The 27,355-nt window shown below is 46.0% G+C and overlaps 1 protein-coding gene across 1 annotated transcript in view; it reads right to left on the reverse strand.

The window, feature by feature from the left end:
- TEKT5 (tektin 5) overlaps positions 1 to 27,355 on the reverse strand; it is a 60,750-nt gene that overhangs the window by 18,864 nt on the left and 14,531 nt on the right. The window contains exons 4-5 of the mRNA XM_006120648.5: positions 23,336 to 23,479; positions 13,918 to 14,140 (exon numbers count right to left, since the gene is read on the reverse strand). Of these exons, the coding sequence (XP_006120710.1) occupies positions 13,918 to 14,140; positions 23,336 to 23,479 (367 nt within the window). The remainder of the gene's footprint in view (positions 1 to 13,917; positions 14,141 to 23,335; positions 23,480 to 27,355) is intronic.

Genomic DNA, 27,355 nt, shown 5'->3' on the forward strand with positions numbered 1-27,355 from the left:
AATTTACAAGGTCATCCAGATCTTCCTGTATGATATCCCAATCCTTTTCTGAATTGGCAATAGCTCCCAACTTTGAATCTGCAAATTTTATCAGGACACTTCCACTTTTGGTGCCAAGGTCAGCAATAAAAAGATTAAATAAAATTGGCCCCTAAAAACTAGGAGTGAAGAAATGCAACCTCCTTTGATCACCTCAATAGGAAGAAAGGAGGCAGAAAAATGTAAAAAGTATGTGTTTTTTTCCCTTTCTATCCATCATGTAAGCATGTTCTGTTGTTGCTAAGGAAGGAAGAAAACCTTCAACTTTATCTAAAAATATAGTTTATCTTTTGGGAGTGGGGGATGGAAAATCTCAGTGAAACAAGTTGGAGGGGAAGTGGTTACATAAACAAATTCAAACTGAAGTTATGATTTATTAAGCTTGCTTATGTATCCAACTTTGCATTTTTCTAATATGATCATTTTTGTTTGACAGGAAGGGCCCAGGTGAAACAGCAATGGACACAATCTAAACAAACAAGCTGGATAATCTTTTTGAAGTTGCCTTTTACTTCTGCTCTCCTTTGTTCTTCAGAATGTTGTCCCGATAAACCATCATTTGTTTGTTTTCAAATCAAACCATTTTGGCAGCTCTTCTAGTTCTAAATGTTTTCCTGCACTTATATGAAGTAAAAATGGTTAAAAATAAAAGTAGTTTACTATCCAGTATCAAGTTCTGTACTTCCACTGGTGCCCTATGCTGTGTTTCATACCCAGAAAAGATAGAGGATTGGCCCTGCAAACCTTTAGTCACCAGAGTTCTCACTGATGTCAGTGGGTCTACTCAGATGAGTTGCAATTTTTGTGAGCAGACCAATATTGGGAATGGCTGAGACACACAATATAGCTTGAATTGGTAGCTTAGGTATGTGGTTTACCAAGCACAGTTACTTATTTCTTTTTCAATAATTTCATTAATTGTGTCTGGTACTATAGTATATTTTATATGCATGTATAGTCAAATAGCAAAAGGCACTGAGGCAGGAAGTGTGAGGTTGTGTTTTACTGCTGGAAATGTAAACATTCCTGAAAATGTTGCAAATGTGAAATAATCAACTGTATAGGTATGGTATAAAGCCAGACTATATAAACATGTCACTTGCTGCCTGCTATGGCTGCTTCTCACAGTGACTAATAGGAACCTCCCATATGCAAACATCCTGCCCAGTTATTGTTTACTGGGAGATTAAAGCCAAAGTAATGATTCATAGTAATGTAGATTATAAAGAAAATATTTTAAGGAAGGACGATAAAAAAGACTTTCCTTTGCTTTGCTTTTTTGGTGCAAAAGGGCAAATTTATTTTTTCCCAATTCTAAAATAGGCTTCTCACAGAATAAGCTAATTTGAAATAAAGCATCTATACACAAAAAATATTTCAATATAGCATTTTGCTATTTCGAAATAGCACGTCCACACTGAGTGGACCCTGAACCAAAGTTAAGGCTGGCTGGAACCAGTGCCAGCAGGGCATCAGGTTAGGACTTAGTGTGTGGGGCTGCTGCCTGAGGCTAACTGAGCTCTGTGCTTAAAGGGACCCTACCCCCATGCCAGACAGACAATTCTCAGGGTTCCCCGCTTGCTTGTCTACCTTGATGAGGGACAGCAAAGCAGTCCTGTCTTGGAGTGCCGAGTGCCCGCACTCAGGACACCACAGCACTCAGCCACATGGAACCAGAGCTGCCCCTGGGCACACTGGTGCGTCTCGTGGGGTCATTGCCATCAGCCCGGCTGCACTTGCTGCAGGCTGCCATCTGGGGGATCCATCGAGGGGCTGTCAGGTTCCAGGAGGTCCTGAGGGAGAGCGTCCACCCCAAGAAGCCCTCAGAGTGTCCCTGGTGCTACCCACTGGGGGCTCATGCCCCATTCCTCCCTCACATCCTTCCATTTACCCCTCCCTAGCCCCTCTTCCTGATGTCAAATAAAAGACATGTTCAAAAATAGAAGCTGGGTTTATTGAACAAAACTGGGGGGGGATGAACCTGTGGGGAGACTGGGAAAAGGAGGTGGGAGAGGGAAAGAGAGGGCAGAAGAGGGGAGGAGAAAAACTGGGAGGAGGGAGCTGGAAGAGGGAAACAAGGGGAAGAAGGGGGAGGGGAAACTCAGGGCTCAGGGTTAGGGGTCTGGCCGGACCAACTTGACTTTCATGCTAACCTGCTCCTGGGTTTGCATGTGGACTTTGGTGGCCAGGCTGGCAGCTATCCTGCCATAGACGGTCGCATTTCCCTCTCTAGTGTGGAGATCATGGACGTTGGGGGCATCCCCCCCAAACCTGAATGAGGTCCATCATCTTCACCCTGGACCAGGAAGGTGCCTGCCTTCTCCAGCCCCTGTCAGGCTCCTGCGAGCTGGCAGACTGCTCCTGGGGAGCGGTGGAGGGCTGGCTGCCAGTGGCTTGCTGGCTCATGTTTTGGGGCCACTGGATCGGGGCCCCTGTGGCCACTGCTGGCTCTGGGCTGGCAGGCTTGGAGCTGGCACAGGCACTGTGGCCAGGGTCTACCCCTTTAATGTCTCTGGGGATGGGGGAGAGGAAAGTAAGCTTTCCTGGTTGTGCCTAGAGTGGCCACCAGGGCTCCCTGGGAAGGGCTGGAGGCCCCCTATTTCGAATTAAGTGTCTACAAAGCACTTAATTCGAAATAGCTATTTTGAATTTGGTGTTACTCCTCATAGAATGATGTTTACCAAATTCGAAATAAGGGCTCCACTATTTCGAATTTATTTCGAAATACTGGTTTGCCTGTGTAGATGCTATTAAAGTTAATTCAAAATAACTGCTGTTATATTGAATTAACTTTGTAGTGTAGACATACCCTAATTTCTATTCCCTATTTAGGTGCTTAAACTGCCCAAATCAGCCCTTAGTATCTTTGAAAAGCTAACTAGATTGAGAAACTCAAGGAGCTCATTGTAAGGCATGTTTTCCTCTCCTGCAATCAGTCTCAAAATGCCAATGACTTCAAAGCTTTGGTATTGGAACACAAGCAGTAGGATGTGGCTGGTGCCTCTCCACATTCTCTCATGTGTAAGGAAGGAGCCAAGCTCCTTTCACCATAAGATGCACAAAGTATTTTAGAACTGCTCCAGGCAGGCTGGGGGGGAGGGGGGGGCAGAGGATTGTTCTATACAGAAGCTCTACACTGAACCGGAAGGAGATAGAAAATGTTTTCTTGACAGCAGGCCTGTCTTTGTTCTAATATTTTCCTAGCCTATGCTGTAAAAAGTGAATATAGAACAGAATAGAACAGACAATCTATTTTCCCACAAAAATTAGCTCCTTAAAGACTTGTGTTGGACTATGGGTGTGTTAGTCTCATCTGGCTCATTTCCCAAAAGAAGCACTGGGAATCATAGAATGATAAAGAAACCAGCCTGACGCGTAGCAAGAGAAGCAAACATGGTAGAAGACTGCATTGGCTTACAGGGGAAATCCTTGGTGAATTTAAGCACAACAAGGAAACTTACAAAAAGGGGAAACTTGGACAAATGACCAGGGAGGGGTACAAATATATAGTTCGACAATGCCGGGGGGGGGGGGGAAGGGTTATCAAGAAGGCAAAAGCACAATTGGAAATGCGACTGGCAAAGGATGTGAAGGATAACAAGAAAGGTTTCTACAGGCATGTTAGCAAGAAAAAGGTGATCATAGAGGATGTGGGGCCCCTACTGGATGAAGGAGGTAACTTAGTGACAGATGATGTGGGGAAAGTTGAAGTACTCAATGCTTTCTTTGCCACTGTCTTCACGAACAAGTTTGGCTCCCGGACTAATGCGCTAAGTGACGCAATATGGGACGAAGGTGGACAGCCCTTGGTGGGGAAAGAACAGGTTAGGAACTATTTAGAAAAGCTAAGCTTACACAAATCCATGGGTCTGGACTTAATACATCCGAGTGAACTGAGGGAGTTGACAAATGTCATTGAGGAGCCTTTGGCCATTATCTTTGAAAAGTCATGGAGATCAGGAGAGATCCCGGATGATTGGAAAAAGGCAAATGTAGTGCCCATCATCAAAAAAGGGAAGAAGGATGATCCAGGGAACTATAGACCTGTCAGTCTTACCTCGGTTCCTGGAAAAATCATAGAAGGGATCCTTAAGGAATCCATTTTGAAGCAATTGGAAGGGAGGAAAGTGATCAGGAATAGTCACCATGGATTCACAAAGGGCAAGTTGTGCCTGACCAATCTGATTAGTTTCTATGATGAGGTAACTGGCTCTGTGGACATGGGAAAGTCAGTGGATGTGACTTTAGCAACACTTTTGATATAGTCTCCCACAATATTCTTGCTAGCAAGTTAAGGGAATGTGGATTAGATAAATGGATGGTAATAAGGATAGAAAGCTGACTAGAAGGCCATGTCCGGCAGGTAATGATCAATGGCTCAGTGTCAGGATGGCGGTCGGTTTCTAGCAGAGTGCCCCAAGGTTCGGTTCTAGAACCGGTTTTGTTCAATATCTTTATTAATGACCTGGATGAGGGGATTAATTGCACCTTCAGCAAATTTGCACTAAGCTAGGGGGAGAGGTAGATACACTTGAGGGCAGGGAGAGAGTCCAGAGTGACTTAGACAAACACTTTGGGCCACAAAAAATCTGAGGTTCAACAAGGACAAGTGCAAAGTCCTGCACTTAAGATGGAAGAATCCCAAGCATTGTTATAGGCTGGGGACCAACCAGCTAAGTAGTAGTTCTGCAGAAAAGGACTCGGTGGTTACAGTGGATGAGAAGCTGGATATGAGTCAACAGTGTGCCCTTGTAGCCAAGAAGGCTAATGGCATATTAGGTTGCATTAAGAGGAGCATTGCCAACATATCCAGACATGCAGTTATCCCCCTTTATTCTGCTCTAGTGAGGCCACATATGGAGTATTGTGTCCAGTTCCGGGCCCCTCACTACAAAAAGGATGTGGATGCATTGGAGAGGGTCCAGCAGAGGGAAACCAAAATGATTAGGAGGCTGGAGCATATGACTTATGAGGAGAGGGACTTTAGTCTGTTTAGTCTGCAGAAGTGAAGACTGAGGGGGGATTTGATAGCAGCCTTCAACTTCCTGAAGGAAGGTTCCAAACAGGATGGAGAGAGGCTGTTCTCAGTAGTGACAGATGGCAGAACAAGGAGCAATGGTCTCACATTGCGGTGGGAGAGGTCCAGGTTGGATATTAGGAAAAACTATTTCACTAGGAGGGTGGTGAAGCACTGGAATGGGTTACCTAGGGAAGTAGTGGAGTCTCCATCCCTAGAGGAGTTTAAGTCTCGGCTTGACAAAGCCCTGGCCAGGTTGATTTCGTTGGGATTGGTCCTGCCTAGAGCAGGGGGCTGGACTTGACCTTCTGAGGTCTCTTCCAGCTCTATGGTTCTATGATAGGGCTGGAAGAGATCTGAGGAGGTCATCGAGTCCAGTTCCCTGCCCAAACAAGGAGCAGCTACTTTGTACCACTGAAAATCCTGTGGATAGAAACCTACTTCCCGAAAGAGTCCCAGATAAAGTAGGGGTGACAGGAAAGAGCAGCTGGACAGGGGATATAAGAAGGTGAGCAGGACCTACTCCATACTGACCTACACCATACTGACCTACACCAAGTGTTCTTAGGAGAACCTCTTCTCACTGCCTAGGTTGTTTGATCTAAATTTGGATCCTGACAGTTTTTTACAGTTCAGGCAAATGACCAAGTCTCCAATAACACTGAAGTTCACCTTTGTTAAGACATCTGGAAATTCCTCTCATGTTCCTCTGACTATATGCAAATTACTTCCATTTTTACAATAAAAATGTGGCAAGACAGTTGACATCACCTGCACAATGATACAAAATAGATTTTTTTCCCTGTGTGGTGTCTGATCACTAGAAATTGAAAGCACTTTATCTTGGTGAACAAAAGTAATACAAAGAGGCAAGGGCTGTGCAAGTTTTTGTCTCTGTGCTCCTAGCATAGCCTTATCAAATCCACAAAATCTGTTTTCCAAAACACACAATGACAAGTTTTTAGATGTGTTCTTTGTTACAACCCTAAGTATTTTCAAGTTGAATTAAGATGAACTTTGTGAAGTCTGTTGGGAAGAGCTGAGCTTAACTGAGCTACATCTGAATGGAGAGGGCTAATGGTGTGATCCTGCCTGGGTTGATGATGACAAAACTCCCACTGACTGCTATGGGAGAAGAGTGGGCTTTTATTCGCCACCTTTTAATTGTATTATATGCTCATTTTCTCACTTCCTAAAAGCGAGGATATTGTTGGGCATAGTAACCCTTCAGAAGGGCTGGTAAGAGACCAAATACTTCCAAATACAAATGTGTTACTGGATAGTCATTACCCTGAACCTTGTATAGTTTACTTTATGGATGCCAGAGATGGACATGTTGTCACTGATGAGCAAGTTCCTAGCAAAATTTTTGGCACTATGCTTGCTATAAGAAAAACTGAAAAAATAACCCTCATTGCATAGATAAAATTACCTTTAGAGTGTAAGGAACTAAAGTGTCATTCCTCCCCATGCTTTATGAAAATTGGCTGATGGATATGAATATGCATAACTTTATGATGTGCAGCAGGTTTACTCACTTTTTCTACATGGCTTCTTCCCTGAGGGTGGCTTTTGGGGGAAGTAGCTGGCTGTTCTGCCACCGACACGCTCCCTTTGGGTGTGGCGTTGGTCTTCGGGGCACTACCCTCTGGCAGTGACCACTCTGTTCTTAGTCTGCGCCCCCTTCCGGGGGGAGTCACTGCTGTTCTTTAGTCCAGGGTCCTCTCTACTCCCTGGGACCCCCAGTTCATCTGCCCCAGGAACACCATCCCAGCCTCAGTGGCCCACTGCCAGTCTCTTAATAGCCCCTCTGGGCAGGCTGCAGTATCTCCAGTCCTCTCCTCCCTGGCCACAGGCACACCTCTGTCAGTCCGGTTGCCTCCTGCAACACTGCTTCCTGGTCTTACGGACTGGGGCTTCCCTGACTCAAGGTCCCCCTGTCTACTGCAGCTGCCTCCATGCTAGCCACAGCTGCCTCCTTCGCAGTCCGGCCTTTTACAGCTGCCTCCTTGCTAGTCCCGGCCCTTTGTGACTGACTCCCTGCAGCACTGGGCAGTCTAGGTTCATCCTGTCATAGCCTCCCCAGTCCTGCCCTCTTCCAGGAAGCCTCTCGCTTCCCGGCAGTCAGGTCTCCACTGCTGTCCCTCCAGAGCAACAGGCAGGTAGCTCTCCCTTTCCTCCTCCTAGGAGCTGTTCTTATTGCCTCCAGCTGGGCCCTCCTCATTTGTAGCAGCTGGGCTTCCCCTGACTCCCTACTCCCAGCCACTTAAAGGGCCAGGGCAGGGCAACGCCCTGGCACAGATGCTTTATGCAAAACAGGCCATGCAACATACCAATTTTACAATCTGCTGAATCTGTATATCCTATTTTTGTGCATGTATAAATAACTCTTACTGGTTCCAAAATAGCAAACCTTTTCAAAGAACACTTTCTTCCTCATCTTATAAAGTAGGTCTGGTTAGTTAAGAAAAAAAACTTGGCACACAAGCAAAGGACTTTACTGATTGTATTTAGCAAAAACTAACTGAAAGGAGAAGGATTTTTAACAGGCATGGTTTGTGCAACCTATTGTCTAATGACTAGTAGATTTAAACAGAATCATGAAGAACTGTTTTTCAGCAATTCAGAATTGTGGACTAAAGGGAAAACAGATGCAATGAGCAGAGTTGGTCTTAGGTTTTGGCAGCTGTTGCTTAGTGCTCCTTTCCTTTATTAGCTTGTCAGATGACTGGCACCCGAAGATCCGGTTCTTATGTGATTGCTATAGTTTGACATATTCTCCGGGTTCAGGAGAAAGGTCATAAACTCTAAAGCAGTCTGCTAGGTTTAGCCACAGATGAAAAATACTAAACTGTTTAGAGTATCTTTTTCCTCTCTGCTGTCACTTTCCCTCTTTCTTACATCTATGCTAATGCTCTAAAGGTACTTTCCCTTTCTCTTTAAGTGCTGTTTTTGGAGCAACAAACTGGGATGAGGAATCAAAGTTAGAATTCTTAAATGGCAATGCAGTGTACTACCACTAGGCTAGAGATTTTCTGAGGCTCCAGTTTGTTGTCCAGAATTATGAGATGACAAATTAGAAAGATACGTTGAAACAGTGAGTGGCTAAACAAAATAAGCATATAAAAATGTCAAGCAAAAGAAAAACAGAGCCATAACTTAGAACCCAAATCTGGCATCAACTACCAGTATTGTTTGATATATCCCAAGTACATGTTGTACTTTTCCTCTGTTATTCTGTTGTAAAGATCTTCAACAAACCAGGGAGATTACTGGAGCTGTAGGGAGGCTGTACCAGAGGCAGTCAATTAGAAAGGGGGTGAAAGGAGCAGCCAATCACGGATGGATTAGCCCCATATAGGAAGGGCTGCTGAGCAGAGCAGCTTCAGTCATTTCCTGGAGCTTGAGGAAGGATACCTGGCTGCTTGGAAGGCTGATGGCAGCAAGAACCTTAGGAAGAGCAGTGCTGCAGGCACAGAACTGGGGAATTAAAAGCAGCTCCTGGTGGGCTTCAGGGATCTGCAGACTGAGGTTCCAAAATAAGGGCAAAGAAGATCTGGCCTTGCCTTTGAGGAATTGACTAGATGATTGACTGCAGTAGTCCCTGAGGGAAGTGGCTGGACTGAGATACTGGTGATGCTGTCCTCTGGAAAGGGGGAGCACAAAGTGTAGCAGAGTCGGTGTTCTGAAGAGGATGCTGTGGTCCTTTGAGTGACGTGGACCATGGAATAAAAGTGGCAGCAGTGAGACTCCAACAGTGTAGGTGGGCAATAATTTTTGATGGGGGGCCACTCCCAAGATTTCAGAAAGTGGTTGAGGGCCGCACTCTTCCATGGTATTAATGGAGGCAGAGCGAGGTCTGGGATGGTGGTCAGGTGTAGAAGGTAGCTTGGAGAAAGGGATGGAGTACAGGAGGGAGAATGGAGTCTGGGATGAAGTTTGGGAGAAGGAGGCAGTTGTGACCGAGGGCAGGGAACTGGGGTTCAGGATTTTGGGATGGGACTGAGGGCAGGAGGGGACTGTGATCTTGGGCAGGAGATTGGGGTACCAGATCTGAGAGGGGATGTGGGTTCATGTGGAGTAGCAGGGCAGGAGTGTGGGGCAGATGATTGAGGAAGGGTAAGGCTGAGGTGCCACAGGCAGGTTCTCACCAGGAGACTTACTAGCCTGCCTGCCTGCCTGCCTGCCTGCAGAGCTAAATGCCTGCAGAGCTTAAAATATTTCTTCCTGCTCAGCCATGTGCTTGAGTGAGTGAGCAGAAGGGTTGTGCTTTGTGGCTGCCTGTTATTCAAACAGGTAACTCCCATTGGCCAGTGTCTGTCCAGAAACCGGCCAATGGGATTGTGCTAGGGGCGGGAGCAGAGTCTGTATCTTCCTTCCTCCCTTCCAGAGTCAAAGAGAAAGCTCCCCGCAGCTGTATTTCTGAGCAGCGTGCAGGGCAAGCAGGGGAACCTGCCTGGGCTTCCCCATTGCCTCTGTGGCCTTGATCTGGTGGCTTGGTGGGCCGGATGTGGCCCACGAGCTGTATTTTGCCCAGACCTGCTGTAGCATACTGGCAAGCACAGCTATTCCTGTGACAGCTGGTAAAAGACATCAGAGTGGAGACATCACAAGAGTATCATACCTGAGGCACTTTATAGTCCTATGGATACTTTTTACTATACTTTAATGCTATTACTTTATACAAATATAAAAACAGGATGTCAGGAAAAGTCCTCTTGTTTTCAAATGCATGCTGAATCAAACAATTAAACTGGTCTGTCAAAGAAATTTTCATGAAGATTCTAGCTAGTCTAACTGAAATCAGATGAAGCAAAATGCAGGACAATGTAGCACTTTAAAGACTAACAAGATGGTTTATTAGATGATGAGCTTTCGTGGGCCAGACCCACTTCCTCAGATCAAATAGTGGAAGAAAGTAGTCACAACCATATATACCAAAGGATACAATTAAAAAAAATGAACAAATATAAAAAGGACAAATCACATTGCAGAACAGAAGGGGGATGCGGGGGGGTGGGAAGGGGGAGGAAGGAAGGTAAGTGTCTGTGAATTGCTGATATTAAAGATAGGGAGAGTGGGATGTTTGTGAGTTAATGGTATTACAGGTGATAATTGGGCTAATACAGTTGGGTGGCTTCTGAAACTTCAGTGAGGGTATGTCTGCACTGCATTCCTCTTTCGAGAGAGGTATGCAAATGCAGCTGAGCGAAATTGCAAATGAAGCACAGATTTGAATTTCTTGTGCTTCATTTGCATAATCGCATCTGGCCGCTATTTCAAAATACCCTATTTCGAAAAAAGAAACACTGTCTAGACATGGTTATTTTGAAAGAAAACCCTTCTTTCTAAATTACCCTTAAACCTCATTTGATAAGGAGTAAGGGTAATTTCCCAGATGTGATTATGCAAATGAAATATTACTGCAAAGCTAATTAAGAGAAGTGTTTAAATACCACCCATGGTTTGTATCAGTGTGAAGGAAAGAGGTTTATTGTATGTTTGAAAAGGCAGATTGTATGATCCACCAAAGAATATTAGACTATTTTTCAAAGCACAAACAAGCTATAACTTAGGTTAAGCATATGGGAGGTTTAGATCAAAGGGAATGGAACAACTTTGAGAATGAGTTGCTGAAGACCATAGTGACATTTTATAATCCTATACAATGAGAGGTCAGTCTTCAATCAGGAGAAAAGTCATATTTTTATTCTCTAAAACTAGAAGGGCCTGAATCCTGCTTCGGGCAAGAAACTCATAGAATCATAGAACAGGACCTCTAGAGATCATCAAGTTCAGTCCCCTGCATTCATGGCAGGACCAAGTACCATCTAGACCAGGGGTCTCAAACTCACAATCCATGGGCTACATCTACAGGCCAGAAAGCATATTCACAAGCTGGTCTGAGAGAACCAGCAGTCTGGTGGGGTGTTTCTGAACCTATCCCCAAGATTTGCCCCTTCCCACCACCACCCTGCCCTCTCTCCCCTCATGGCACCTCTCCTGCTCCCCAGGGATGCACCCTAGGAGTTACCAGGGGGGCCTGGTGTGGGACAGCAACAGTGGCTGGGCCTCTCCGCGGTGGAGGGAGCTGTGGTGAAGCAGAACATACTTGATGGGTGCACTCACTTCGCTTCCCCATGGCTCCTGCTGTTGCCAAGGAGTGTTGGGGTGTCCAGTTGCTGCTGCCGCCCTGCTCCAGGGCCTCCTGATAATTCCCAAAGCTACCTTCCTTGGGGGACAGGGTTCAATGGGGAGGAGAGGCTGGGCGGTTTTGGGAAGGAGTGAGGGTTGAGGGACAGGTTTGGAAATGCCCCCCTCCTCTCTCTGAGCTTCTGGGTCTTTCTTGCCAGATTGCAAATATTCTCTGTTCCATAGATGGCCTGTGGACTGTTGAGACCCCTGTTAAGGATGGTCCAGATCAGGTGGTTGTCTAACTCCAGAGGAATTTCCCCTCAGGGGAAAGGAAAGTCCCTACCCAGGATATATGCCATACGTGATATATAGTTGGGTTTTTGCAGCTACAATTTGCAAACCATTTTAGATCCCTTTGAAACCATCACCCTAAACAATAATGTGGATTTGATTACCATTGCCAACAAAACAATCAAAACATTTCCTGCACAGAAAATGAAAATTCTCAGCCAGTTATTACATCATCTCTTATTCTTTTGCAAAAATTCAAAGCAGTTTCTTTTAATAAGGATTTATTGCTCTCTTAATATACCCTTTGAGTGCTAAATTATGAATGAAAGAGTGAAGGATTTAATAATTATGGTCAATGTAAGAGCTGCAAGAATCTGGAGCTAAATGAGATTGGGCTCAAGCCTGGAGTATGCTTCTGCAAGTCAGTGGTGAAATCTCAGAACACATAAAAATGGGTTGATCTCAGTTATTGCACAAACTCTCTGTCAGTGGGAATTATGGATGTATAAAGGTCTTCAGGATAAGGAAAGTATGTTGGTTAGTGGGCTAATCTTGGATTATCATCCATAATTTTCTTTCTTCTGTTTTACTAGTCCCAGGTATAAAATGAAATAAATCTACTCAGTTAAAAAGTGCACACGGACATTGGTTTTGCCTGTATAGAATTCTCAGTTTTCCCTGAACTAGATTAATGGAAATGTACAAATACAAAAACTAGGTGGCCAGTTTTCAAGTTAACATAGTCAACCAGGGGAACTCTGCCAGAGGATGTTGTGGAGGCCAAGACTACAACGGGGTTAAAAAAAAAACTAGATAAATTTATGGAGGATAGGTCCATCAATGGCTATTAGCCAGGATAGGCAGGTGTCTTTAGTCTCTGTGGGTATGTCTACACTGCATTCATCTTTCAAGAGAGGAATGCAAATGCAGCCAAGCAAAATTGCAAATGAAGTGTGGATTTGAATTTCCCATGCTTCATTTGCATAATCGCGTCTAGCTGCTATTTCGAAATATCCTATTTTGAAATAAACTCTGTGTACACGCTGTTATTTCAAGAACAAATCCCTCTTTCAAAATAACCGTTAATCCTCATTTTATAAAGAGTAAGGGTTATTTCAAAAGAAGGGATTATTGTTCTCGAAATAACCACGTCTACTCAGCTTTTTTTATTTCAAAATAGGGTATTTCGAAATAGCATCTGGATGCAATTATGCAAATGAAGAGTGGGAAATTCAAATCCATGCTTCGTTTGTAATTTCACTCAGCTGCACTTGCATTCCTCTCTCAAAAGAGGAATGCAATGTAGACATCCCCTGTCTGAAGCTGGGAATGGGTGACTAGGAATGGATCACTTGATGATTGCCTGATGTGTTCATTCCCTCTGGGGCTATGTCTACACTGCAGAGTTTTTGTGCAAAAAAAGCTGATTTTGTGCAAAAACTTGCGGAGCAGCCACACTACAAGTGCATTTTTACACAAGAAAAAGTACAGTAGATTGTCAGAAGACAGGGCTTTTTGTGCAGGAGTTATTCCTCTTTCTACGAGGAATAAACCTTTTTGCACAAGAGCTCTTGTGCAAAAAGGCATGTGAGAACGGACACTAGAGGTTTCTTGCTCATGAAACCCCTATTGGAAAAAGCACAGGTGCTCTGATGGCCATTCTGTGACTGGTCATCAGAGCTTGCTTGCACAAGAGTGTCCTTGGCAGTGTGGACGCTCTCTTGCACAAGAACTTTGTGTAGAAGATCTTTTCTGCAAAAAGTTCTTGTGCAAGAAGCCTGCAGTGTAGACGTAGCCTGAGGCACCTGGCATTGGCAATATCAGAATACAGGATAGTGAGCTACTTGGACCTTTGTCTAATCCAGTATGGCTGTTCTTATGTTCTTATGACCCTCCCCAGACTGATGAAAAAGTGCAAATGAATGAAGGTGGGGTGAGTGAGCAACAGAAGGAGGGGGAATGGAATGAGTTGGGTGGGGCCTTAGAGTTACGGTGTTCATTTTTTGTTCAGTCAAGAAAGATGGCAAAGCTATCCTAAAATAGCTTGCAGCTGCTTGTGATTTTCACGTGTCAACTAGCAAAAAGAGGCAGTGCTTAACTCACTTTCTTACTCCTCCTCCTTCCTGTGCGATATTCCAGCTTTGCTTATGAATAAGTGGCATCGTCCCAACATACACTTTGCATTATGGCTTTATGGTGCAGTAAAATCTTTATTTTGCTGCTACACTAAAACCTGCATGAGCTCTTCTTATGGCTCTCAATGTAGCTTGTGATCACATTTGGAGAACATGAGTAAAGCTATTTGGTAATATGCCAATAAAGGTGCTTTTAGTTGAGTATTAAGTAACTCACCAGTGAAAACTCTGCTTCCTTCTGTCCTGAGTAGCATATCTTGTCATTTCTAACCCCTAATACTTCTCGAGTCATTTTCTTACCTTAGCCAGGTGTGTTTGTAGTTTGTTCTTTATATCAGCTGTTTCAGCAATGCGATTGGTAAAGGCCAAGTTTGTATCGGTAAATTGCTTCCACATTTCCTCAGATACATTCTCCAGCGTGTTTTCTGCTTCTTCACGGAGCTTGCTGGAGTTGGCCCGTGCATTCTGAGAGTGTCTGATATTGTCATCACTGAACTTTGCCCATGTCTCAGGAACAGAAATGCTGGAAGAAAACAATTTGAATTGAGAGTAAAAGAATTAAGTCCTCATTCAAAATGAGGCTTGCATTTAATTACTACAGCTGCAAAGCACTAATGAATTAAACACTCACATACATGAGCTAACTGGGAGGGGGGGAGTCCATTCCATTATTATATTAGTCCACACAGAAACCAGTCTGTTCCATGGTTTCACCTCTGAACAAACTTTCAAAAGAACTATTGCTTTTACAGTGTTCCTAGAGCTTTCTTGGATTTTGTAGAACAGAGGTTGGCAACGTATGACATGCGTGCCATAAGTAGCACACAAGATGAATTTCAGTGGCAGGCACAATGAACGGGCTCCCCCTCACTCCTCCGCCACATGCAGTGGGGAACCCAAGGCTCCACGTCAGATCTGGCTTGCAGGGATGCACACGTTCACTGCTCATCCCCTCCCCACAGCAACGCACGTGCTGCTTTATCCATCCTACCTTCCCCTGGGCTCCGGGGAGATGGGACTCACAGGAGCTGTGAAGCCTCCCTCTGCCTAGAAGCCCAGGGCAGGAGATCAAGCAGGGTGCCCAGTGGAGAGAGCCCCTCCCCCCACCTCATCCCAGGACAGCGGCATGATCCAGGGCAGGATGGTATGGGGCACACCACTTCTGACAGGTTGCCAACCCTGGTTGTAGACGATACCAGTGCCAAAGAATAATTGTTAGAGATTAATTGTCTTGTAAAAGTATAAATGTGTATGAGAGTGGCTAACATACAAAGGAGATATATTCATCGAGTGCACCACCTGGGATGTACAAGTTTGAAATAGGAAAAGAAAGATGCAAAGCTAACTTGGGGGTAGAAATGGAAAACGTATCCAACTTTCAGGAAATTAAGTAATTTATATTAATACTCCCAGACAACTCTACTTTTCCAGCCAACACTTATGAGATAGGCAAACTAAGGTTTCATTGCCCTTGGCTTCATTACCAGGTTGTTTGTTTTTGTTTTGCTTGATAGAGAATGACCTGCTCTTACAGAATTCCTTCCATTTACTTAAGCACAAAATTAGAGCTTTCGACCTCAGGCACATATGTTAACATTATATTCCTATCCTGCTCTTTAAACAAATGGAAAGAGTAACCTAAGGTTATACCTGATGTATCTGAATTGAAACTTGGCACATTTTGTCCAACTCCAGCACAAATAATTTGATTTTGTTTCCTCCACCCAATATGCCATTAAAGTATCTCAGAATAGTAGCAAAGTAGGGGAGAGGGGTTCTCTTTGGTAATTATTTTAGGAGGGACAGATTTTAGCAAAACAACTGGTTCTGTGACCGTTTGTATAGGTGATGTTGGTATTGTGCATAAGTGGAGTAGGTCACTCCCCAAGGTTGTGAATGGGAGGCGAACAGACAACTCACCAATACCAGATTCTACAGGCCTCTCTCTTGTGACCCCACTAAGGAATACCAAAAAAGCATGAAAAAACTGCTCATGAAAGTTCCTGATGCTACTCAGGAACAAATTTACACTCCCCCCCACCAAATCCCCAACCAGGAACTCTCTATCTACTACCCAAAATATATAAACCTGGTAATCCTGGATGTACCATCATCTCCTGCATTGGCGCACTTACCATAGGATTATCTGGCTATATCGACTCCCTCCTCAGATCCTATGGGTATGTCTAGACTACATGGCTCCATTGACGGAACCATGTAAACTAGTTTACCCTTCATAGGCAAAGAAGCAGGGATTTAAATAATCCCCGCTTCATTAAAATAAACATGGCCGCCGTGCTGTGCCGACGATCAGCTGATCTGGCACAGTGCGGCAGTCTAGACACAGATCTATTGGCTGGGGTCTGTCTTTGCTGACTGCTCCTGTAAACCTTGTTTCATGAGGCATAAGGGATTGGTCGGCAAAGGCTTCCCCAGCTGACAGATCCACGTCTAGACTGCCGCACTGTGCTGGATCAGCATGGTGGCCATGTTTATTTTAATGAAGCGGGGATTATTCAAATCCCTGCTTCTTTGCCTATGTGGGGTAAACTAGTTTACGTGGCTCCGTCGATGGAGCCATGTAGTCTAGACATATCCTATGCTACCAACACTTCTAGCTACTTCCATGATACCACTGACTTCTTGAGGAAACTCCAAAACATCTTCCTGAAAATACCATCCTAACCACCATGGATGTAGAAGCCCTCTACACCAACATTCCACACAAAGACGGATCACAGGACATCAGGAACACCTTCTCTGATAACACTGCACATCTGATTACAGAGCTCTGAGACTTCATCCTCAGCCACAACTACTTCCAATTCAGAAACAATTTCTATCTCCAAATCAGCGACACAGCCATGGGCACTCACATGGCACCACAATATGCCAATATCTTTATGGCTGACCTTGAACAACTTTTCCTCAGCTCTCACCCCCTAACACTCCTACTTTAACTTACGCTACATCAATGACATCTTCATCATATTGGACCCACGGAAAAGAGACTCTTGAAGAATTCCAAAAGGATTTCAACAACTTCCACCCTACCACCTTTCAGCCTGGACCAGTCCATAAGGGAAATTCATTTTCTGGACACTACAGTACAATTAAATAATGGACAAATTTCCACCACCCTATATCAGAAATCTACCAACCGCTACAATTACCTTCATGTGTCTAGCTTCCATCACAGACACATTTTTCAGTCGATTATATATAGCCAAGCCCTATGGTACAACCGGATTTGCTTCAACCCCACAGACAGAGACAGTCACCTACAGGATCTTTACAGAGAATTCCTAAAACTGAAATACCCACACGGGGATGTGAAAAAACAAATTGACAGAGCCAAAAAAATACCCAGACATGAACTACTTCAAGACAGACCCAAAAGAAAAAATAACAACTCTTCTTGTTGTTACCTACAGTCCACAACTCAGACCCCTCTGACGCATTATACACAACCTACAACCCATCTTTGAAAATGATCCCTCACTCTCAGAGGCCTTAGGAGGAAAAACCTATTCTTGCTTACAGACAACCCCCTACCCTGAAACATATTCTTTCTGATAACCATGCCACACAACCACATCATAAACCTCCAGGAACCCAGCCCCGCAGCCAAAAAAGATGCCAACTCTGCCAACATATCTACACTGGTGAATTCATCACTGGAGCAAACAACATAAGCCACAAAATCAAAGGGTCATTTGACTGTACATCCAGTAATTTGATCTATGCCAGCAGTGCCCCACTGCTATATATATTGGACAAACTGGATGGTTTCTGTGGGAAAGAATCAATGGACACAAATCGGATATACGTAAAGGAAACATACAGAAGCCTGTTGGTGAGCATTTCAACTTGCCTAATCACAGTCTGACAGATCTGCAGGCGGCTGTCTTGTCACAAACCAGCTCTACAAGCCAAATACATAGAGAAGCCCTGGAATCCCAGTTCATCCACAAATTCAATTCACATGCTAATTAACTCAGTTTTGATACGGGCTGATGGGGAATCTACCTATTTAATAATCACCGAAGGTGCTATCTTCAGTTCAGTTCAGGTATCTATCTATTGACTTTGATTTTTATCTGCTTAGGTTTAAGTACCCATTCTCCAGATACTTAATGATGCTCTGTCTTCCACCCCCCTCCATTTTTCTTTATCTTCCTCCTCTCCTATTTATTTCGAGTTTTCATATCCCCAACTCATAACTCCCGTCATCTGAAGAAGTGGGCTGTGCCCACAAAAGCTCATGATACCATCTACATGTTTCGTTAGTCTATAAAGTGCTACCAGACCATTCGTTGTTGTTTTTTTGTAGCAGACTAACTCAGCTACCCCCTGAAGCTCCCCAAGGCATGACATCTAAGAGACTTTGCTCTTGAAGTAGCACTGGTTATGCACCAATAAAGTAGTCTCCAACTTCTTCTCCAGTCATGAAGTTTCTGCTGACTTATTCCCCTCTTTAACAGTGTTTCTAATGCCTCACATCAGTTTCCCTAGTCCTTGTGCTGACTAGTGAAGCACCACACCCATTCACATCTCTGCCCCAGACTTCTGTGCAGTCTTGGACAACTCATTTATTTCCCTCTGTGCCTCAATTCCAAATATATAAAATGAGAACAACCTTGGCAACCATCAGTCCAGACTGCACGGGATTCTAGGGGAGGACCCTACCAGTCTCCCAAAGCTGTCCGTGGATACCTCCCAAATGATGCTTCAGGCAGCCTCAGGCAACTATGATGAGGACACTGTACATGAGGAAGAGGATAGAGGAACTCTTTCATCGTTCTCACAAGGTTTCAGGGGAGGCCTGCCTTAGTCCATCCTCCACAGAAAGACACCTTTCCATGCCAAGCCAGCAGTAAGTGGTCTGGCAATACTGCAGCACAAAGCACTGCAGCATAAGGTCCCGGTTTCTGGCCACAATCAATCAGCATCTGCTCCCATTCTGTGTGATTCGGAGCAGACTGATATTGTGCATGGCAACCTGGATGAAGCAGGAGAAGCTCTGTAACACAGTATATGATGAGTATGATAACACTGAGGCAGTACACCTGTCTGCTCATTCCCAATAAAGCATGACCTTGGCCTTGTACATGGCACGTGCCTATTGTGTAGGACGAATGTTCTTTCGCAGTAAAAGATTAGCTTCTGCTACAATTAGCTACAATGCATTTTTTTAAAAGTCTGCTATTCATTTTTTTCATTATAGCAGCCCCTACTGTAGATTTAACTACTCCAAATTGATTCTCAACCTACCAGTAGCTTTTTGGGCTAGCAAGCTTCCACAGCGCTATGACCACTCACTTCTCAACTGACAGAGCAGGTCTCTTCTGGGATCGCTGCACTTCAAGGTGGGGGGAAGCAATTTGCAAAATTCAGTGAAAGTGGCTTTCTGCATGCAAAAGTTTTGCAGTCACTAGTCACTGTTCCATAGGTGCATAAGTATGTGATCCCACCAGTCTGTGCTTGTCTTGTGGGACCAGAACCAGCATTCCACTGTGTCAACAGAATCAACTGGTGCCAGCATATGCCAACTGATCCTCTCAATGGTTTTATGCATGTCTGTGTCCATGGCCTCCTCACATTATTCCTCACTCTGGCATCTCCTGGTTAGGCTCTGGACATACCACCTTGTATAACGTGTAAGGTGTTTGCAATGCTTGCCACAGCAGTCTGAAGCTCAAAAAAAGGTCTGTGTTAGTCCTGCTATGGCATCTGCATGGATAACCAGGGGGAAAAGGGTATAAAAAGATTGTCTGCCATTGCTTTTAATCGGGAAGAGGGGGAAGGGAGGAGATAAGTGTATGATGAGAAGCTGATGACATGTATCAGAACCACCTGCTGCAATGTTTTGTCCCATCAGGCACTGGGGGTATGTCTACACTACCACCCTAGTTCAAACTAGGGTGGTAATGCAGGCAACCAGAGTTGTAAATGAAGCTCAGGATTTGAATTTCCCGGGCTTCATTTGCATAAAGCCGGGTGCTGCCATTTTTAAATGTCCGCTAGTGCGGACTCCGTGCCCGCGGCTACACGCGGCACGGACTAGGTAGTTCGGACTAGGCTTCCTTCATGCAAAAGCACTAGGCTTCCTAGTCCGAACTACCTAGTCCGTGATGCATGTAGCCGCGCGGCACGGAGTCCGCACTAGCGGACATTTAAAAATACCCTGGGAGACTAACCTAGAATGCAAAGGGGTGGCAGGAACTGAGGGATGGCTACCCACAATTCCTCATCTCTGTCGGAGTGCTAAAAAATAAACCTTAATAAATTTGACCTTATCTTTTAGTGCAGACGTGCCTCCCCAGTAACAGGAATATTGGAAAACCACATTGAACTTTAATGAAATAAAATCTAACTAGGAAAATAAGTAATTGACAAGGCATAAAAGTTGGAAAGTTGCAAAGCTAACACTGCTGCAGTTACAAGTCATCCTGCTAACCACTCAGTTAAAGTGCACCTACAAATGTTACAGGCAGGCAATTATGGAAAGGTAAACAATGAAAGCTAGCCTGTATGTGACAGCATTACAAAGGACACACTCCACAAAGCGGAGCTACACAACTGACTTCTTTTGTGTTCATTTAAATAATTTGTAATGCACTCTGAGGCCTACTTGATCTTATCTCGGTCAAAACAAATATATTCAAATTTTACAAGAAATGAACAAAGATCTTTGGGTATGTCTACACTACAAAGTTAGTTCGAACTAGCTAGTTCGAATTAAGGGGTGTGTAGCCCCTTAATTCGAACTAGTGGGAGGCTAGCCCTCCCCAGGTTTCCCTGGTGGCCACTCTGGCCAACACCAGGGAAACTCGTATGCCCCCCTCCCGGCCCCGGGCCCGTGCCAGGTGCAAGCCTGCCAGCACCCAGCCAGCAGACCCTGGCACGGATCGAGCCACCCACCCGATGCCCCCCAGCCCTCCTCCTCTTCCTGAGACCAGGCTGGTGGCTCCCGGGAACTTGCCCGGGACCGCAAGAGCCGGGCACCCCCCTGGGCTAGTGCGGACATCGTGGACCTCGTCCACGATCTCCGCACTAGGCACAAGAAAGTGGCCGGCTTGGCCAGGATAGCTGCCAGCCTGGCCACCCAGGAGCAGGTGTGCAAGAGAATCAAGGGGGTCCACTGAGACCTCCGACCCTGAGCCCTGAGCTTACAATGGCCGTCCTGGGTCAGACCAAAGGTCCATCTAGCCCAGTAGCCTGTCTGCCGACAGTGGCCAACCCTAGGGACCCTGGAGGGGATGGACCGAAGACAGTGACCAAGCCATTTGTCTCATGCCATCCCTCTCCAGCCTTCCACAAACCTTGGGCAGGGACACCACTCCTACCCCCTGGCTAATAGCACTCCATGAACCCAACCTCCATGACTTGATCTCACTTCCCTTTAAACTCTGTTCTAGTTCTAGCCTTCACAGCCTCCTGCAGCAAGGAGTTCCACAGGTTGACTCTTTGCTCTGTGAAGAACAACTTTCTGTTACTAGTTTGAAGCCTGCTATCCATTCCTTTCCTTTGGTGTCCTCTAGTCCTTCTTTATGGGAACTAATGAAGAACTTTTCTGTATGCACCCTCTCCACCCAACTCCTGCTTTTAGAGACCTCTATCCTGTCCCCCCTCCATCTCCTCTTTTCTAAGCTGAAACGTCCCAGTCTCTTTAGCCTCTCTTCATATGGGACCTGTTCCCAACCCCTGATCATTTTAGTTGCCCTCTCCCTCCCAGCGTCTCTCTTCCCCTCTCCCACCTCCTTTTCCCAGTCTTCCCCAGTTTTGTTCAATACAGATTCCATTTTTTAACACAATTGTCCTTTATTTTGTACATCAAGAAGAGGGGCTAGGGAAGGGTAAGTGGAAGGAGGTGAGGGAGGAATGGGGTACGCGCCCCCGATGGGGAGGACTGGGCTGGCTCTGCGGGCTTCTGGGGGTGGAAGCTCTCCTGCAGCCCCCCAATTACTCCCTCTCCCCAGGTGGCAGCCTGCGGCAAGTGCAGCCGGGCTGATGGCCGAGTGCTGTGATGTGCCCAGTGTGGGTAGTCCGGGCAATCCAAGCCAGGACTGCTTTGCAAGCAGGGCACCCTGAGAACTGTCTGTCCGAGGTGGGGGTCGGGACCCTTTAAGCAGAGCCCTCGGCTAGCCTGAGACAGCATCTCTACGCTCTAAGTCCTCCTCTGATGCCCTTCCGGCACTGCTTCCGGCCATCCTTAAGCCTGGTTCAGGGTCCACTTAATGTGGACGCGCTAGTTCGAATTAGCAAAACGCTAATTCGAACTAGTTTTTAGTTCTAGACACGTTAGTTCGAATTAGCTTAGTTCGAATTAACTAATTCGAACTAAGTTAGTTCGAATTAACGTTGTAGTGTAGACGTACCCTTTGATAGCTTTTGAAAATTGGACAGTAAAGGTAGAGCTGTCCTGAACTTTCTCATTGCTACCAATTTAAGATGAAGGTTCAAATTTTTTTGACAAGCCCAGAGATCTACTTCTCAAATAAGTCTGGGCTATTATATGGAAATTGATGTGTGTTTGCATGGCTGTGACCCATATTGCATCACACTTTGCAGGGCTAGCAGAATTTTGCTTTGATTTTTTTAGTTGAAGGGTGCAAATCTATATGAATCAAACAGTGGGAAAAATCTACATGAATCGCTGTGATAGTTTTAAAGGATCATTCTAGCTATAAGACAGGCTACGTTTTGTACTGGCACCAGAGATGACCAATATCCCACAGGTCTCCAAGAATAATGTTTACTGTGCTTTCATGACAATTGCTTCCTCAATTAATGTTCTTTAAAAAGAAACAAAGAATTTCAGATATGTGGACTTGAAGATAAAAGTTCTCCAGCTCCTGTGTGTGCCACCTCTGCTTTCAAAGAGGCTTTGCCAGCAAACTCTGGTGGGTATGATTCATTATTGGTAAGTATTTAATCTTCCCTCTGCCAAATTAATGTAGGCTGTTAATGACCTCCAGAGGGAGCTAAGTCCAGTTCTATGCCAGTCCAACACTAAAAAAGTTAGTTGGATACAACAATTTTGCTCAGGATGTGAAACCCTCTCCCCCTCCCCCCACAGTGATATGGTTAAGCTGGCTTTGTTTTTCTTTTTTCATAGCTTTTGAAAATTGGAATATCTAAACCCTGATAGTAAGGATAGAGCTGTGCTGAACTTTCTCATTGCTGCCAATGTAATGGAAAGGTTTAAAGAAATTTGATAAGCCCAGAGATCTAATTCATCAGTACACACAGAGCTAGATTGTCAGAAGATTTCTTCCATCAACCAAAGTACCATTTCTCCAGAAAGTGGATTAATTACACCGATGGGAGAAACCCAGTATAGGTAGCATCTACGCTGAACTACTAGAGTGTAGACTCTCCCCCATTTTGGGATCCCAGAGCCCAGGCAACAGTCCAAGCCTGAGGTCTAGGCTATAATTTAATAGCACTGAGGCTTGAGCCCCACAGGCCTGAGTGAGCTGTATTTTGCTCTACTGTAGACATACCTGGAAGCTTCTGAAGGAATAAATGAAAGGCAGGAAATAACTCAGGGTCTCCCTGGGAAAATGTGCACACTTGATGAAAAGGCCACTTCTTATTCTTTCCATATCACTTCTTAAAGGAGAGGAGAGCTCCTGATGCACATTAAGGCTTGCACAGGGTATGGGGTGATAGCATATAAGGTATAGAGAGTACTATAACTATTCATACTTACGTTCCATCTATTCTTTCCACTCCATGATAAAAGCTGATGCTGTCTGATGTATTCCTCAAGTTATAACATTTCTCATCAATAAAATGTGCTGAGTTTTTGTCAGAAAGATCCCTCTCTAGTGAGTGCTGTGCATCTCTGTTGATGCTGCAAAAAGCAAGTTTAAAATATAATCCAACTTTAATCGGCACTTTTACTTTGGCATTGCTTACAGACAAACTGGTTCCTTTCATTTCAGTCCTGTATAGCCTGACTTTTGCCCACCTGATTCTACAGACCATAGGCCTCTGTGAGTGGTATGGACAGTCTGAGCCTATTGCCCAAACATAGGGATAGAGAGCACTTTTAGGGAAATGGTAGCTATGACACATTCTCTCTCCTATGAGAACATTGGTCAGACCAATGGTGGATCTAGCCCGGTATCCTGTCTTCCAACACTGGCCAATGCCAGATACTTCACAGGGAATGAAAAGAACAGGTCAATTTTCAAGTGATCAATCCTCTGTCATTGACTTTGAGAATCTAGGACTCAGAGGCTTAGGGTTATGCAGAAAGAGTTGTGTCCCTGACAAGCTTGGCTAAAAGCCATTGATGGACCTATCCTCCATTGCTTACTACTTTCAATCCAGTTATACCTTTGAATTTTACCACATCCCCTGGCAATGAGTTCCACAGATTGACTGTGCATTGTGTGTTTCTTTTAAGCCTATTAATTTCATTGGGTGACCCCTGGTTCTTGTGTTAAATAAAGGGCAGGGCCAGACTGAGGAGTGAGCGAGCTGGACAGCTGGCCAGGGCGCCAACCAATGGGGGGCGCCTGATGGCAGTTGTAAGGGGCGCGCAGCATCCCTTATAGCTGCCATCAGGTGCCATGCACCCGCCTCCCACAGCGCCGGCCCCGCGGCGCCAGCTAGCAGCACCCTTTCCCCGACAGCCACGGGGCCCTGCACAACCCGGCGCACACATCATTCATGATTTTATAGACCTCTTCCATATGCCCCCGTTATTTATCTATTTTCTAAGATGAACAGTCCCTGTCTTTTTAATTTTTCCTTGTATAGAAACAGTACCATGTCCCCAATCATTTTTGTTGCCCTTCTTTGTATCTTTACCAATCCTAATATGATTCTTTTTAGAATATGTGATCAGAACTGCACACAATATTCAAATCTTTATATAGAAGCATTATCGTATTTTCTGGCTTATTATCTATCCCTCTCATAATGGTTCCTAACATTCTGTTTGCTTTTTTGTCTGCTGCTGCACATTGGGTATATGTTTTCAGAAACCTATCTAGAATCATACCAAGATCTCTTTCTTGAGTGATAGCAGCTAATTTAGGGCATGTCTACACTTGGAAATTATTTCAAAATAACTCCCAAAATAACTATTTTGAAATAGCATGTCCATACTACAGGGAAGCCTCAAAATTAGTCCAAGGCAGGCTCCCTTAATGTGGACAAGCTACCTCAACTATGGCTATGACTACACTACAAGATTTATCTGAAATAAGTTATTTCAAAATAATAGCTCCTGAAATAACTATTTTGAAATAATGTATCCACACTACAAATCCCCATCTAAATAGTGCAGATCTATATTGACATAGTGTGTCCACACTCCCTAAACCATGAATCATATTTAAGGTTCCCCCTGGAAGCACTCCAGGCAGGGCGTCAGGACAGCAGTCACTTCCTGCAGTTGCTGCCTGAGGCTATCCGAGGCTTGCGCTGAAAGGGGCTCCCCTCTGCACCCGTGTCTCAGGCCCTTCTCCATTCCCTACCTCCTTGAGGGACAGCAAACGCACACCATGTGCTCTGCTTGCCCTTGTGGATGCCACAGCACTTCCAGCATGGAGCCAGACCTGAAGTGTCAGGCTCTCAGACCTCCTGCTGCACCTCCTGGCACAGTTAATGCAGGCCGTCTTCAAGGCATGGCGGGGCCAAGATGGCCAGCTCAGACTGGGGCACCTCTTCACCTCAGCCCGGGCGCTCCTCCTACCCCGCATTCCCCTCCAACCTCCCCAGTACACGTCTGCCATCGGGACACCAGTTCCAATTGGTGGGACCAGATCATCATGGATCAGTGGGATGACCAGCAGTGGCTCCAGAACTTCCACATGCGGAAGGACACCTTCCTGGAGATCCGCAAGTGGCTCGCCCATGCCCTCCAGCAACACGACACCTCCAAACAACCCACCATCCCAGCCCCTGAGCATGGGTCGGATCCTGCTGCCAAGCTCAGGCAAGGCCACACACGTCCTGCCAAAGGCAGGGGGGGGAGGGGCGGCAGGCCAGGTTGAAGCAGGCTAACAACAAGGGTGCAGGCACGACCCCACACAGACCAAGGAGTGCCACACACAGCACGCTCCCACAGACAGCACTATGAGCTGCACCTGTGTGTGGAATCCAGGGAGGCCCAGGCTGCTCCCAGCTGCTCTGCTGCCCATGAGGGGATCCCACTGTGGCCAGACACTTCCCTTGCCTGCTTGTCTGTGGGCCGGGGTGCGGGAGGGGGATGGGAAGTGGGCAGCACAGTCCTCTGGGCATGTCGGGGCCCCTGTGAGGCTGGGCCTGATGGGCCTCTGGGCCATGGACTGTTTGTTGCTGCTCACAGAGGAGAGCACGGCCTCAGGGACAGTGTCTGCATGGATGACTGACCACCTCTCCCTCTATGTGTTCTCCACAGCCAGACCAGCCAGGACTGAGGGCCGAGCCACACCACTGCTGACACCCACAAGAGCACAGGGGACCCGAAGGCGCGCCAGGGTCCATGAAGACCTCATGCACAAGCACATCAGTGTCCTGCACAACATCCACCAGACCTGCCACACAACATCTGCAAAGACTGGAGTGGCAGAACTGCACATGGGACCAGTTGATGCGGTGGTGTGTCACACATGATGGCACACTTGCCTGATGCTGCTGCTCCTGGTTTCCACCATCCTGACCCCCCAGCTATGCCCATTTCCCCTCTGCCTGTTCCCCTGCTAGCCTCTGCTCCCTCCCCAGGTGATGGCCATGCCCTCTCCCCTAGCAATGCCCATGCCTCCTCCCCAAGTGATGCCTGTGCCCTCTCCCCCTACTCCCACTGCCAGCCCTGACCTCACTCCCCTCCCCCCCCCACCACCACCATCCTGTGCTCCCCAGACCCACCCAACTCCAACTTCAACTCTGACGAGGTCCCCTCATCCAAGGTGGCACATCGATCCGCCACCCACACCCCTCCCAGCCCTGAGCCCCCTCCCCCTTCTAGTTTTGAGCCCGCCTTTCCCTCCAGTTTAGGAGACCCCCTCCCCCACCCACCTTTTCTGAATGTTTCATAATTACAGACTTCATTTTTTGGAAAACCAATCAGGTGTGTTTATTGAGAGGTCAGGGAAAGGGTGAAGGGAGGGGAATGGATAAGTCCACAAGTCAGAGGCCCCTATGGAGGAGGCCCTGGAGAAATTTACTGAGGTCCTTGATAGAACCTTTCCCTCAGGGTCTTCCAGATGCACACCCCAGCCTGATGGACCTGTTGGCTGGCAGCTGTCGTTGGTTGCTCAAATGCTTGCCCCTTGTGGCCAGCATCTGTCCCCCATCCTGGGAGAAAGGCCTCCCCCTTCCTCTTCACAATGTTGTACAAGACACAACATGCCACGACCACCTCAGGAATGTTGTGCTCCCCCACATCGAGGCAGGTCAGTAGGCACTGGAAACGTGCCTTGAGGTGGCCAAAGGCACACTCCACCTGAATCCTGGCCCAGTGCAGGTGGGCATTAAATTGGTCCTTGCTGGGATCCAGGTGGCCACTGTACCTGGATAAGCCACAACATGAGAGGTTAGGCTGTGTCTCCCATGATGCACAATGGCATCTGTACATCCCCAACAGCAAAGTCACAGCAGGGGAAAAATGTGCCCACCTCCAGCTTGCAATACAGGCTGGAGTTTCTGAAGACTCAGGCACCTCCCAACAAAAATGTCTGTACAGTGTCTCAACTGGTCGACCAGGGCCTGCAGCACCATCAAAAAGTAGCTCTTT

Source organism: Pelodiscus sinensis, chromosome 15 (genome assembly GCF_052426305.1).
Source record: "Pelodiscus sinensis isolate ZL-2025 chromosome 15, ASM5242630v1, whole genome shotgun sequence".
Taxonomy (NCBI): domain Eukaryota; kingdom Metazoa; phylum Chordata; order Testudines; family Trionychidae; genus Pelodiscus; species Pelodiscus sinensis.